The sequence below is a fragment of the Mastigoproctus giganteus genome, chromosome 12 (genome assembly GCF_048544385.1).
Source record: "Mastigoproctus giganteus isolate SK-2022 chromosome 12, ASM4854438v1, whole genome shotgun sequence".
In the NCBI taxonomy this organism is placed as follows: Eukaryota; Metazoa; Arthropoda; class Arachnida; order Uropygi; family Thelyphonidae; genus Mastigoproctus; species Mastigoproctus giganteus.
This window is the reverse complement of record NC_143586.1, coordinates 43,734,107-43,749,578: the sequence shown is the minus strand read 5'-3', so window position 1 is coordinate 43,749,578 and position 15,472 is coordinate 43,734,107. Positions and strand designations below refer to the sequence as shown.

Here is a 15,472-nt window from a genome sequence, read left to right as displayed (position 1 = left end):
CATCCCATGCATTTTTCTTCCCTGTTACGAGTCTCATTAGTTCATTAGATAACTATTTAGGCTTAAACCTTGAACAATATTTCTTAATAGGTATGAAACTTTTAGTAGCATCCACGATTAATTCCTTGAATGCTTCCCACTTAGAATTTACTGTTGGTAACATCGTCAGTTGATCCCACTGTACAAAACTAAAAAACTGTCTGAGACCACTGTACTCACCTTTACGGAAGCAAAAACCCTTTCCTTTACCCCTGATGGTAATTAAATCTTTAAGTAAATCCCACATCAGTACACTGTGATCATTGCCACCTAGTGGTTCCTTTATCTGCAAATTCTTAATACACGAATGATCACTGCTGATAACCAGATCAAGAGTATTACTCTCTCTGGTTGCCTCTCGAACATGCTGCTGCAGAAAACAATCATCCAATAAATCCACAAAAGTCTGACTAGTGTGTGAGTGACCAACCCACAAGTTCCAGTCAATATCTGGGAAGTTAAAATCCCCCATTATAAGACATTCTGATTTACTAGCCCACTCTATTTCTCTGTACAATTGTTCATTGTACTCATTCGAGTCATTAGGCCTATAACACACTCCTACTGTTATTTTTGCTTTCGCAGTGCTTATGTCACACCAAACTGACTCAACAGTGCACTGTTCATCTATATCAACTGGATGCACTTCTTTTGATTTTATGTTTTTTTTATTTAACAGCATAACACCTCCTCCCTTCCTATCTTGTCTATCCTTTCTGTACGCATTGTACTCCCCAAATTCCAGTTCTGCATTCCTTATATCTGTGTGACGCCACATCTCTGCTATCCCAACAATATCCGCCTTTGATGTCTTGACCAACACTTCAAATTCATCAAATTTATTTACTATACTTCTAGCACTGGTATACATGTACCTATTCCTAGTTACCCTGACACATCCCATATACTCACCTATTTCACGATGACTGCCATCCGTCCCTGAAACCCCCAACACCTCTCGCTCCAGGTCGCTACTTATTCTAATAGAAGTTGTGCAAGAATCACCTTCACCTCTGCCTGCGGCTACTGTTAAACTATTAGTCCTTGTATCCCCCCCCCCCCAAGCTAGCAGTTTTCCAATCCACCTAACACTGCCTCGATAGCATCAGCAAATATTCTTGCACCCTTTCTATTTAAGCGTATCCTATCCCTGTAGAAGCAGTCTTTCCTGTTAACAAGTACAGACCAGGCTGAAAAAAATTCTACCCCTTGAGCCTTGCACAATCTTTCCAGGGCCGAATTGATCGACAAGGCTCCCATCATATACTCCCTCCTATCGTGTCTGGGCAGAATTTCAGACACTTTCAAATTCAACCCATGTTTATATTGTCTGCCGCCATCTTACAGTTTTTTTTTTTTTCATTCTGATCATACCTGGTGATTGAAGAATACTGAAAGTGGTTTACCTTGTGATGTATTTTATTATTAAATATTTTTAATGGTGACTGACAATAACATTCATTTCCCATTCATAGCTAAAGAACGCTGATCAGGTCTGACATGCATTTTACCACTGTATAACTAATAATAACCCTGTGTTATGAATATATAGTATTACATTTATTTCAAAAACATGGGTATATTTGTAGATACTTCATTTTATTATTATTCGTTGAATGGCGCATGAAGCGAAAAGCGTCTTAAGTGAGGCTGTTGCAGAGAGAGAGTGCATTCCTGAATAGAACTGTCACATCAGTTGCCCCGGGTGCTCTTCCGTTCCGTCGGCTCTCCATTTCTTTAATAGCGAACGGGTATTAATAGGAGGTATTTCAAGTGTATTAAGATGGGGTTTTTTTGTGTGTTTTAATTGATGGACTTTAGCAAAGCTGGTTAAGTTTCTTTATTATTGCGTGGAACAGATACGTCACACATCCCAACACCAATTCTGTCGAGAAAACTGGTATTTCGTGTTAGTAGTTAACTGTAACAGCTATTTTTAAAACGGGTTGACAGAGTCAAGATCTTCAAAATCTGGACTTTCCTCTTTCCATAGTGACATGCCACGTCTGTACTGATTTGTAACTAGATCTATCAATCATTCGGCTGGTGAGAAAGTATTTTTTACGTATACAACTATTTACCACCCAGATTACTGATCCCAAGTCATTTTGGACTAAAATTATCATTCTAAAAGTGTTTTGATCGACACCCTTTTTTTCTTATGTCCATTAACCTTAATGAAAAGAATCCTCACAGACAAAACAGCTGGGTTGTATCCTGAGAATATCTATCTAAAATGATTTCTAGGTTATACTGTTATGTAGGACTTTGTCGACAAAATAGTTTATAAATACCAACCGTAGTATTTGTAGGGTTACTTTGTTACGGAAGGCGCGAAAGTAGTTCACATGGAACTCCTTGGGTTTGTGTAATTGATTTATATAAGTAGGTTAAAAAAAAACCCTTCTTTCTAAATATAATTATTCTTTCTCGACGGTGGGTGTATAATTAGATTATATACCTACATATGTTCTCAGAAAAAAAAAAAAAAAATTCCTGTTGTGTGGGAGGTGAGAGAAATGGTAACTAGGGTATTTCAGGCTGGCATTGGTTTGGAATAGTTCTACTCATTTGTTCACTTTATGCATCAAATTTACATATCGGATATACGAAGGTTGTTCAACCATTTCCTATTTTGACTACTAAAGAACAGATATCAGCTTTGGATTTTATGTACATCAAATATAGAAGGATATTTGCTGTACAATATCAAATTGTAGCAGGAAACTTAATGATTTTGTAATAACTGAGAGCAAAGTGGAGGAGAAATTGTTGAAGTTAAACATAAGAAAAGCACCTGGGGTGGATGGGATCTATCCAGTTATATTACAGGAGGCGGCAAAACAACTAAGCAAACCCTTAGCCATAATTATTAGAGCGTCCTTGGACTCAGGTGAGGTTCCCACGGACTGGAGATGTGCAAATGTATCCCCAATTCATAAAGGGGGATCGAAGGGTGACACGAGTAATTACAGACCAGTTAGTTTAACTTCCGTTCCGGGTAAAATAATGGAGTCACTGGTTAAAGATGCATTGCAGGATCATCCAGACAAGACTGCAGCAATAATTCAGACACAGCATGGGTTTGTTAAGGGAAAGTCTTGTCTGACAAATTTGATAGGATACTATGATGTTGTTGCAAAGGAACTGGATGCAAAAAATAATTTTGATATCATATATTTGGATTTCAGGAAAGCTTTTGACACTGTTGCGCATGAAAGACTATTGTACAAATTGGAGCAGAATGGTATTAAGGGTAAGTTGCTACAATGGATAAAAGGATGGTTAAGTGGGAGAAGACAGAGGGTGGTAATCAATGGGTGCTGCTCTTCGTGGACTAATGTTATTAGTGGAGTTCCACAGGGTTCGGTGTTGGGTCCACTTTTCTTTTGTATATTTATCAATGATATTGATGAAGGTATATCAGGCTTAATGTCGAAGTTTGCAGATGATACAAAGGTTGGCAGGGTTGTTAATGACAGTAATGGCAGTGTGCTACTGCAACAGGATCTAGATAATTTGGGCAGATGGGCTAAGAAGTGGCAACTGAAGTTTAACCTTGACAAATGCAAAGCACTACATATGGGTAGAAGTAACCCCAGAGAAACGTACCAACTGTGTGGTACTACACTTAAGGAGGTAGAAAATGAAAAAGACCTTGGAGTAATTGTGCAAGCAGATATGAAGTTTTCTGAGCAATGTAGACAGGCTGCCAGGGCAGGTCATGGGGTTTTGTCAATGATATATAGGAATTTTTCTAGCAGGGAAAAGGAGGTGATTATCCCTTTGTATAAGGCAATGGTCAGGCCACACCTTGAGTACTGCGTACAGGTCTGGAGGCCTCATTTTAAGAAGGATGTAGATTTACTTGAGCGTGTACAGAGAAGGGCAACAAGATTCGTGAGGGGAATGAAGGGATCCTCTTACCAAGAGAGGCTTAAGTTCTGCAAATTGCAGTGACTGGAGACTAGGCACCTGCGTGGTGATCTGATTGAGGTGTATAAGGCCTTGAATGGGTTGAGCACGCTGAATTCTGATGGGATCCTTCCACTTGTTCAGATTACGAACCTAAGGGGGCATAAATTCAAATTAAGAAAGGACAGATGTAGAATAGATGTGCGGAAATTTGCCTTTAGCCAGCGGGTGGTTAATTGCTGGAACAAACCTCCATCTATCGTAGTGGAAGTTGATGGGTTGAATAAATTTAAGGAGGAACTGGGCAGACATTTGGAGGGAATGGTGTGATTTTTTTTTTTTTTTATTTATTTATTTATTTATTTATTTATTTTTTGGCTTATGCTGCATAAGCTCATACACTTGCTTTCTTGCATCACATGCCACTACTACTGACAGTTTCTTGAAATAGTCACTTTGAGACTTGACACAGAGTTCAATTATTCTGTCATTGTGCGAAGCATTTCTAGCTTTTTTAATTTTTTAATATCTGGACCGTTCCGAAATGTCATCCCTTTGAGTGCAAATTTTAGTTTAGAGAACAAGTAAAAACGCAGTGATTGATATTAACTCTTTGAATGACAAAACAAAGGTTTCTAGGAAATATTTTTTAAATAATTTCAGAATCAGTGGACTCAGTGTATCAATTTTCAATGGTGACGGCACGGATTTTCTCCCTAATATAATTCGGGGACTCTTTATCATATCTTGTAGAGAATAGGAATGTGCATCAGTTATGATTTTCTTAACGTACATTTTCTTGTACTTGTGTGTGCAAGATGAGTGCTACTACCGCTGTTTGTAGTTTTTTTCAAATGGGAAGTTGAACTGAACTTTTTTGTCTTGGATGAAATCACAGTTACTCTGAATCTGGTTATGGCTTTCTCTGGCCAACTGTGTATACTGCATATTGAAATACTCTTAGCGCCCATTAATTTTTAAATATAGAATATTTAGGGATGCCCAAAATGAAACATTGTCGACCATAACTCATAAAATCAATAATTTTTACTGCCAAAGTGGTTTTTGTTTGGTGTCAAGTGAGTACAACTCGTGTAATAGAAAAAACAAAATAGTTAATGCCTACGTTTCCAGTGTAGTAGCCACTGATAGCTAAATTTGAAACTCAGAGTTTAATTCAGTGGTTTAACATGTGTAAGCATATTGCCAATGTGACAGGAAATTGCTGATCTTTAGACCTGCAAGTACGTTTTTAGCATCACAAACTATACTTGCGATATTAGCGTAGACAAAACTTACAGGGGTCGAAGTCTGATGAGCAAGCAGATCACTAATTAGCCTGTCATTAAAAACTGTAGTCGGCAGTTATTTATCAGGCGTAGCCTTATCGAGAAGCGTTCCATCTTACATAAAAATGATCTCCCTAAGCAACATTCTTAAAGTGCAGGAAATACAGTGGTTTGAAGTAGTAGTATAGGAAATTGTAATGCAAAACTTATTGTGATTTCCTGGCTTAAATTTTGGAGATCATATTTCTAATTTCATTAGCAAGAAATACTTTTCAATATAGCGAGTTCATGCCGACATTCCCACAGTGTCTTAGCTCTATCTATCCTGTATTAATAAGAGCTTCACAAGGCATCCTGATCTTTTGGTTAAAACTCTATCGTTAACCATGTCCTACCTATAAGATATTTCGAAAACTATACTATTAATGCTCACCAATGATGATATGGTGGTTTCGAACTCTTTTTAGCATTCTTGAACCACTTTTGGTGAGTTTACTATGATGTTGTTGTTGTTATTTGGTTTTTAGGAGCATTAGCAACTACGGCCATATTGCTCCGGGATTATGCGGTGGTCATTCCCTGACCTTTCCGTCCTACCTATAAGATATTTCGAAAACTATACTATTAATGCTCACCAATGATGATATGGTGGTTTCGAACTCTTTTTAGCATTCTTGAACCACTTTTGGTGAGTTTACTATGAACTATATTAGCAAAGCGCAATCTGGATGATTTTTATCAAATTAAAGCTGCCGGGTGATTGTCCCCGACACTGATAATTCAATATTTGGGGGTTCATCATTTTGATTTAGAAATCGGACAATATGAATAGACTTGGATCTCTTTCTTCACGAAAGGGCTGAGTTCAGATTTCCGAGGAATTTCTTAGTTTGCTTGAACACCATATCAGTTTTTTTTGATATTTTTAATAAAAAAAAAAAGAGATAGTTCTTAACTATATGCGAAACTTAAGATTAATAATTGATTGTGGATGGAGTAAGTTGGATATTAATTTATTTCATCTTTTTTTTTTTTTTTTTTTTTTTTCAGATGCAGAGTGAGAAAAATTTCCTAATGACATTCCAAACTCTCTTACGATTTCCTGCCATCTTACTTTCCTAGAAGGTTTTCCATCCATTGCCATGACCGTCCCAGGAGCAGATATTCCCTCCTCCCATGGAGGTAGTGACTCCACAGTAGCCAGCTGTGGTGGCGATAGTATGATTGGATCACAAAGTCGGGATCCCTTAGTGCCATCTTCCGTCCACACCGTAACGTCTGTAGATCCGACTTGTTATGCGAAGAGTGAAGTTCCGGATTGTACAAACGGACAAGTTCGTAGTGCTTTTCCAAACGACGGCGGACTTGAAGAGGACGACGATGCCGGTGGGACTTGTGGGTGGGGTCGATTGCGACCTTCTTGTCTTCAACGTTTTCGTACCCCTCGATGGGTACTGTTTTGGTTGTGTTGGGCCGGAGCCCTGCAGGGGTTGATAGTGAATGGTTTCATTAACGTTGTGATCACGTCCATTGAACGTAGGTATCAATTGAGGAGTACGGAATCTGGTCTTATTGCAGGCAGTTATGACATCGCTTCCTTTCTGTGCCTCGTTCCCATTAGTTACTTTGGTGGTTCTAGAAGCAAACCATTGTTTATTGGGAGTGGTTTCGTCTTGATGGCTGCTGGCTCTCTGGTGTTTTCTTTGCCATATTTCACAGCAGGGCGGTACTCATTCAGTCTTGAAGAAGAACGCGGATGTAACCTAAATACCACTAGAGAGTGTGAGCTAAACGTTTCTTCCCTGTCGAATTACAAGTATGTTTTTATCTTAGGTCAGCTGCTTCATGGGGCAGGAGCATCGCCCCTTTATACCCTCGGATGTACTTATCTGGATGAAATTGTGCCTACAAAAATGTCATCCGTGTATTTAGGTATGTACATGCATATTTTTTAAATTCTCTTAATAACATAAATTTACTACTATTAGAAACTTTATTATTGTCATATTACTCAAAAACAAAATTGCATCATAAAATCTCTGACACAGTCAGACTGTAAACTCTCTTAAATAAATAAATAAATTAATAATAATAATAATAAAAAAAAAAAATCTCTAAGAACACAAAATAGAAGCTGTTGCCTTCATTAGCAATAAAATGTTCAGGAGAGGTAGATCTGTAAAGCACATCAATAACAACTACTCCAGTCGAGTCACGCACGATTGATTTTGTCGAAGCAAAGGTATATTTTCAGGGCCTGTTGGGATCAGTTGCTGATGTCAGCTGATTTCTATTGAAATTGGATTTAGGGAGTCAGACGATGATAGAACGCGTTTTTGGGCTGTGTATTGATTACCACACTTCCGAGATATGATCTAGCCACGCCTCCCATTTGTGTTACGAAAGATAACCCATTCTCTTTTTTTTTCAAAAAGCAGTGAATCCTGTAAGATCAATAATTATATGGAACTTATCAAAGTGCTGTTATTATTCTGAAAAAAAGTTTCTTACAAGAGGAAACTTGGTCAGACAATTGGCCAATCTAGAGTTGCCACCTCTGACCCAGGGATGATTGGATAGTGAGAGCAATCCTGAAAGTTTTTCGCGTAAAATGCTTTTAAAGATTTGACTACTTTATAATAATAATAAGAAAGAATAAATAAAATAGTTTGTGGTGTTATTTATTAGTAAAAAGAATCCCAAGAGAACGTTTGTGATAGCTCTTTACTTGTATGGATTTCTAATTTTCACTTTATCACCGCCATGTTTTAGAACAAGAGTTTACAATTGGTCGAAATTGGTGCATAGGAAAAAAAAAAAAAAATTTTGAAAATTTGTTGTTTTTCTTTTTAGATTGCGTATGTAGTTTAAATATTCAGGGGTAATTTTATCTATTCCAACTACAAAACAGCAATCGTACATGCCTTAAAATGCAGCTACATAAACGAGAAACAAATGAATACCAAAACCTTGGCAATAATGTTAATTACAAGAGGCAAAAAGAAAGTAAAAACATTTAATGAATTAATGAATAATCTTAAAAGAAAAGGAGGGACCAGTGTGATGATTGGCATATACAGAAAGGAATATAATTGTACAGTTGATTCTCTTCTCTCACATTAGAAAAACATATTTTTAAAATAAAATAAATTTCAAAGCTCAGATAACAGATGTATTTAGAGATTTGAGTTGTTTCTTGAATTGTCCAGGAGCAACAAATATCTCCAAATTTGCCTAGTTGATTTTTGCCGTCTGGTTATAGTAGTTGTAATAATTTGTCCTTGCACAGGATGGTTTTAACAGTGGATAACAGTCGTATCCTTTGATAAATCCGTGAGTTCGACAGATGAGGTTTAATAAATTTAAACAGCCATTACAACGAATTCTTTTATCTTTGAAAAGGTATCCAGTTGACAAACTGGTCTATAATATTGGGTGAAGATGTCTCCTTTTTTTATAAATAGGGGAGAAAATACCTTTCTTAATTGGGCGGGGTCAATTTCAGTTTCAAAATATGATTTTATTAAGTGCAGTAACGACTTTACCTCCGTTGTTCCACATTTCTTCCATAAAATAGTAGGGAATACCATCGGGACCTCAAGCAATGCCTTTTTTCTTACCTTGGGTAGTGTTTAACAATTCGACTTCATTTATCTTAAATGCATTTAGTGTGTCGTTTTAATTTTGGGAAATACTTCATTTAGATCGTTGTCAGTATTTGCTTTATCTTCAAAATTGTTTGCAAAGTAGTCAGCCTCAGACATTATATGAGAGATCTTCGGTTTATCCAGCTTGTTCATTTTGATTTTTGCCTTAAAATAACTGAATATGGGCTTTAATATCTTTAGACTCTGAGAACATTTCAACGAAATCCAAATATTTTTCATTGTCAAGTTTTGATGTAGTCTTCACCGGTCTTCTTAAAGAAGTATGTTTATTAGAAAAGTACATTCCTTATTTATCTTAAACCTTCTATGCATTTTTTCGTGTTTTTTTTTGCCAATAAAAATTAATTCTTTCGGAAAACAATTGTGGATAATTTTAATCTGTAGCTCTATAGCTTGGTACAAGGTTATTTTACTTCATTGATGATTTGATAAAAGCCATCTGCTTCATGAGGATCATTAATTTTAAATAATTTTTTACTTTATTAAAATTAAACTTTTGTTTTTGTACTAAACCAGTATTTTAAACTAATAACTTAACAGAAAAAGCCACGACATTGTGAATTATCATTTTTATAATAAAAATGATAATTCTACAATTGGCGTATTTTATTTAAAATTGAGTACACGTGTGAAAAATTTTAGGTCAAGTTTGTGACCTCATTTAATTTAAACCCGGAGAGGAGGTAACTTGAGTATTATCTCAACATATAGTATAGAGTTCATAAAACACTATACAGTACGTTGATAGAATATGCGGTGCATCGTGTTTGTCAAAGTGAAATATAATCTGCACGTTATATCCCCACCAAGATTACTCATATAATTTAATTAGACTTTACACGTAATACGAATCCGAAAATATGAACGGGTGAGGGTTCGGATTGACAGGTTGAGAGGTACGGCACATAAGTGAGTAAGTCTTCTAAATTTAAAACATCACTTGAGTCAGTTTTGTATATATTTTTCTTTATTTTAGGAGTCTCTCAGTAGCAACTCGTTTAATCATTTATCATGTTTTACAAGTCACCTTAGACAGCTATTTCTGAAAATAAATGTAAATGCACCACTGGAAAGTTCTGGAACATACCATTAGTAGAAATGAGATGCGGTGTTTATTGGACCATTGAGTACTGAACGTGACTACCGGGAATAGTACAAAAGCAAAATGCTTATCACGTCATTATTTGGGTGTGTTACCGACTGTAGTGGATGGGTAACAAAAGAGGAGGGGGAAATGACCTAAAATAGTGATGATTTAAAATGAAATGAATAATATAGAAAAGCAAAGCCCAAACAACAGGCAGGCAAGTTTCTGATGGAAATACAAATAGTTCACAATCTGTTGATTCAATTGATTGATGGAAGTGAAGAATTTTTTCCACCAACTTTTTCTCTTTCGGCAGGACTGAATGAAAATAAAGGAACAGCAATGAACTTTCTGAAACCTAAGTTTTCATATGTCCAGAAGTTTGCCGTGTTGTTTTTATCAAAATTATCTTTGATATAAACAACACAGATAGGTTTATATCAAATAATTGTTTTGTGGTGTTCGGTAGCAATTTTCCTGTTGCAATATGAAATTGTGTACAAGAAAATAGTGTATATATATATTTTTTTTTTTCCAATAGCAATACTAAAGTAAAATCAAAAATTTACTCTCGATATAATGGTTGTGAGTGGCAACATGATATTGAAACGAGCGGTCTTAGTTGATGCTTGATAAAAAGCAGGACCTGATATCTTGTTTGACCTCCACTTGTATTTAGTAGCCTAAACTGTATTGCCCTTTCACCTGCTTTTCCGATTATGTTACTTAAATGTTAATATAAATGATAATGATGCTGTTTACGTTCATAATGTGTTTACTTCTAAAGATGATGAGCAAACTATGCGTTGAGAATGTTATTTCAGTTGTGCCCAAACTCTGGTTAAGTTAGATAAAGGAGATTTAGCATGGTCTTTTCTCTGGTGAGCCTCCTTTTGTTATGGCCATGTTATTGCCATTCTAATTTGGGGTCGCATACAGTGTACCTCCACCCACTATCGTATCCAGGTATCATCGTAAGGAGGGGTGACTACCAGATTTGGGCGTTTTTTTTTTTTTTTTTAAGATAGACCTAGGAACATGCTTAAGGGGGTATTGCACCTCTGCCGTACCCTGAATACGCGCCTGCCTCCACCTTTTTGCACGGCCCACGGTTGGAGGAGCAGCCCTAGAAGGAGTAAACTCGAGTCACCTGATGAAGTAATGCCAGTGTTCACTTTGTTTGCGTGTCAGCGTTAAATTTGTGTAATTCCAACCAGTGGGGGTCCTAGAATTTTTCTGAAGGGGAGGATCGAAGAGCATTATTCTGGAGACTCATTGAGCTTTAATAATCGTAACGGACAAAAAAAAAAAAAAAAAAAAAAAATCAAAACAAAAATCGTGGCACATTTAGCCCCTATCTGGAATCCCCACTGAATTTCAAACCTCGCAAAGAAGCCGACACCAATCAATCTTGTGCTGTGATAGATATTGGATGGTTCACCGTAATTAAACTCTGTTAAAAGTAAAAAGATTAACTTTTAAACCAGGATAAATTTTAAGAAATTTGGACAGCATTGACCAACATGATGCGAGGCTCGTAAGTTCCACATTTGCAGCTTTTACAAGCTGCAATACTATCACGTGTCGCAGCTTTATAAAATATATAATACGTTCCTGGGGGATTTAAACCACCTCATTCCCCGTACGTACGCACGCCTATTCTCTTGACCTTACACACACCCACAGTCACACCGCCACGAGAATGAACTCGAGGTCACTACCGGATAATATCTATTTTAGATGTGATTAGGCTACTTTTGATTAATTTTAAACAGAAGTAATCGTATAAATATATAACATGTATAGAATCAATTCTAATCTCATCTCGATTTTGGTCTATAATATAAATAGACGTATATTATTTTATATATGCAATATCTGCAATAGCCCACGTTTTCCTTACTCATTGAGCCCTCTACTTCGACTGTGTATGGCGATGACCTTCAGTTCATTCCTGTAGTTCCCAAACTACTGAAATCTACGGACCCCTTCAAAAATGAAAAAAAGTTAGCGGACCCCACATACATACATATATATATATATATATTGCAAATACAAGCCCATTGCAGCACTAGGCTAGAGGCAAAAATTCGGTACAAAGGGAGAAATATAAAAGCACGGTTATTAGGTTCCTGTAAAATGTCGTGTTGTGCGAAACCGTGTTATACGGGACTAAGAAAAAGTACAAAATTTGGGGGTTACGTTCCAAAAGCTAACAAAAATACACTACAGTATTTCGTTAACAAAAATACACAATTCTATATTTCGTTTTATCTTCTTCTCTCTTTAAAAAATCAGTAATCTAGGTTTGTTTGATAAATCTTTGTGAATTTCGTCGTATGGAACTAAGAATTTTTGAAGCTCCCTTTTGAACTTTGGGCTCCTTTCATTCAAGAATCTGCATTCAAAAAACAAGATTCTAATTGCTTGGCTAACTTTATGCCTTCCCTATGCTTTTTAGTGTAAAATTTGGAAGTTTAGAATTTTCATCTGCGATATCATCATCTGAATTGATTTGATTTTACCTCCGATGCCATTTGCACCAAATCCACTACGCCGGCTTTTTTTCTACCAGTAATTTTTGAACGTCTTCAGTAATATCTTTTTTAGGAGAATCGGCGACTAAGGCCATGTTACTCTGTATATTGTCTATAAATTTTGTGTGTCCTGAGGTCAATTTTCTGTTTTTCTAGACGAAAAACCCCAATTTCCAGGAGGGAAAAACCATGCTGCCCGAGCCCAACTAACTCAGCCACATTGTGAAAAAGACCCATAAAAATTCCTCCCTTCATCGACAGGATTTGAACTTGGGTCTTTTTCAGCCGGTGTGGGGAGGAGGGTGATTCTATGAACTGTGTTACCCACGAGGGCTTCAGTAGTCGTATCATCAAAACCTTCCCCTTCTACCGACGTAGCAAGTTTTACTATCACACCGATTCCGTTTTCTGCCCATTTGATCATGTTTCCTGAATGAACTGACTCTGGCCATACATTTTTCCACATGCATTTAACATTGACTGTTTTACTTCTTTCAGCGATAAAGTTATGATTCTGATACAGTCCACAATTGAGAAATATTTCCATGCCTCCATTACTTCAATAGATTCGGAATCAATTTTTTCTAAAATCCATTGTAACAATTTTCTGATGGAATGAGTTTTAAAGGTGGATATAATGCCTTGATCTAATGGCTGAATGAAAGAAGTTGTATTAACCCAGTACAACTGTGGTGGTAGAAACATGACTTCAACGTTTGGATGACTTAAATGTTTTGGATGGCCTAATGTGCTATCCAATAGTAATAAAACTTTGAAATCTAGATTTTTCAACAAGTACAAGTTCAATAGCACAGAATGTAACACGGGAATTTTCCCAACAAAAAATACAGGGATTTCTCAATATTTTATTTTATTTATTTATTTTTAATTAGCGAGTCAACAGCGGGGATTCAAAAAATGGAAACGTTGAAAAATTACACCCAACATAATTTGCAGTTTTCCCTGCACAAAAGCTCAAAAATACGCTGTTATGCGAGGTTTAACGAAATTCTCTAATCTTGTTAAAGCAAAACCCTGTTATATAAGTACCGTGTTGTGTGAGGATTGTTGCAATTTATCAATCGTGTTGGAGCGAAACCGTGTTGTAGAAGTACTGTGTTATATGGGGTTGCCTGTATGTATATATACAGGATGATTCACTACCAGTGCGACAAACTTGCAGGAGGTGTAGGGGGCACAAAGACAAATCGGAATCACATAGCATTGCAGGGTCTTCGTCATGTGGCAGAGGACGTTGAATGGGAGGTCGCGTGAACAGCGATCCTGCTGGAAGTCAGCATTTGCGAACCGTTTCTGTTGAAGAAACCAAGTAGCAAAAGTCCTCTGGAGTGGATAATCCGCAGGCTCCAATGATTGGACACGTTGCAGATGGTATGAACTCATTTGGTTTGTTGACAGTATCCTCCATACAGTGGATTGGGAAATACCCAATTGTTGGCCTATCGCTTGAGTACTTGTACTGGGATTGCCTTCTGCAAGACGTAGGACCTTCTCTTCATTGTCTGGCATCCTCGTCGTTCGCTCTCGATTCATGGTACCTCTTGTGAAACAACCAGTCTCACGTAACCTTCTGTACACACGTGCGAAAATCGTATGATGAGGAGCACGCCTGTGCGGGAAACATTCCTGGTACAAGCGCAGAGTGGCACGCCCATTACAGTCCACAGCTCCATACGTGAGGTGCATGTCGGCCAGTTCAATGTTTGAATACTCATCCATCCTACTGCCTCGGGAACTGGTTCGCAAATGCTGACTTCCAGCAGGATCGCTGTTCATGCAACCTCCCATTCAACGTCCTCTACCGCATGACGAAGGCATTTTGGACCCTGCAATGCTATGTGATTCCGATTCGTCTTTGTGCCCCCTACACCTCCTGCAAGTTTGTCGCACTAGTAGTGAATCACCCTGTATACAGAGTCCAGTCACAATATTATGACTCCCCCAGTGCAGACATTACACACGCCTAGCAAATCATATAGTGCACGTGTCAAGTTCACACACCACAAGCATATAAGGCTTGATGTTTGGCATTTGTCAACACAGTAACAGCCTCTGTCATCGGCAAAGCACGTGACTTATCAGACCTGGAAAAAGGCAAGATCATCGGCTATCGTTTCAGGGGTACCAGCATTTCTGAAACAGTGGACTTTGTGAAATGCTCATGTGCTGCAGTGGTGAAAGTGTATCAAGACTGGACAGATGGGGCAGTTGACGACACGATGTGCCAATTGTGGAGTTCCATGCACCATTGATCCCAGAGGCGAACTTCAGCTGAAACGGTTAGTCAGGACCGATTGGTGTGCTACTGTTGCGCAACTGGCCATCCAAATGAACTGTGGGCCACCAGAAAGGTCTCCAACATGACAGTGCAGCAAACCCTGTTGCTCATTGGGCTCAGCAGCAGACGCTTGGTGATAGCACCCATGCTGACGGCCGTTTGTCGCAACCAACGCCGTCAGTTTGCACTACAATACCGACACTGAACCCCGGCTGAGTGGCAACGGGTGACCTTCTCCAATGAGTCACGGTTTCTGCTCCACTGAGTGGATGGACGGTGGCGTATTAGGCGTGAAACCTCAGAGAACAGACACCCAGATAAGATTGTTGGCAGAAGGCAAGGCCGGTGGGGGCTGGGGAATGTTTCTATGGCATGGCTTGGGTCTGCTGATACCTCTGGAGGGTACCCTGGACACAAATGGTTACCCATTGATTATTGCTGATCAGGTACACCCATACATGTTGTCCGTATTCTCTGGGGGACGATGGTATCTATCAGCAAGACAATGCACCATGCCATGTTGCCAGAATTGTCCGTGAGTGGTTTGAGGAGCACAATGAAGACTTCAAGCTACTCCCTTGACCACCCAATTCCTTGGATATTAACCCAAATGAAAATCTATGGGATCACCTTGATCG

General features: G+C 38.0%; 1 protein-coding gene across 4 annotated transcripts in view; it reads left to right on the top strand.

The window, feature by feature from the left end:
• The window catches only part of LOC150076977 (solute carrier organic anion transporter family member 4A1-like), a 150,743-nt gene that overhangs the window by 72,543 nt on the left and 62,728 nt on the right, over nucleotides 1-15,472 (top strand). For all 4 annotated transcript variants that reach the window (XM_090386542.1, XM_090386544.1, XM_090386543.1 and 1 more), the window contains one exon: nucleotides 6,294-7,175. In XM_090386542.1, the coding sequence (XP_090242668.1) occupies nucleotides 6,386-7,175 (790 nt within the window). In that variant the 5' untranslated portion in view covers nucleotides 6,294-6,385. The remainder of the gene's footprint in view (nucleotides 1-6,293; nucleotides 7,176-15,472) is intronic.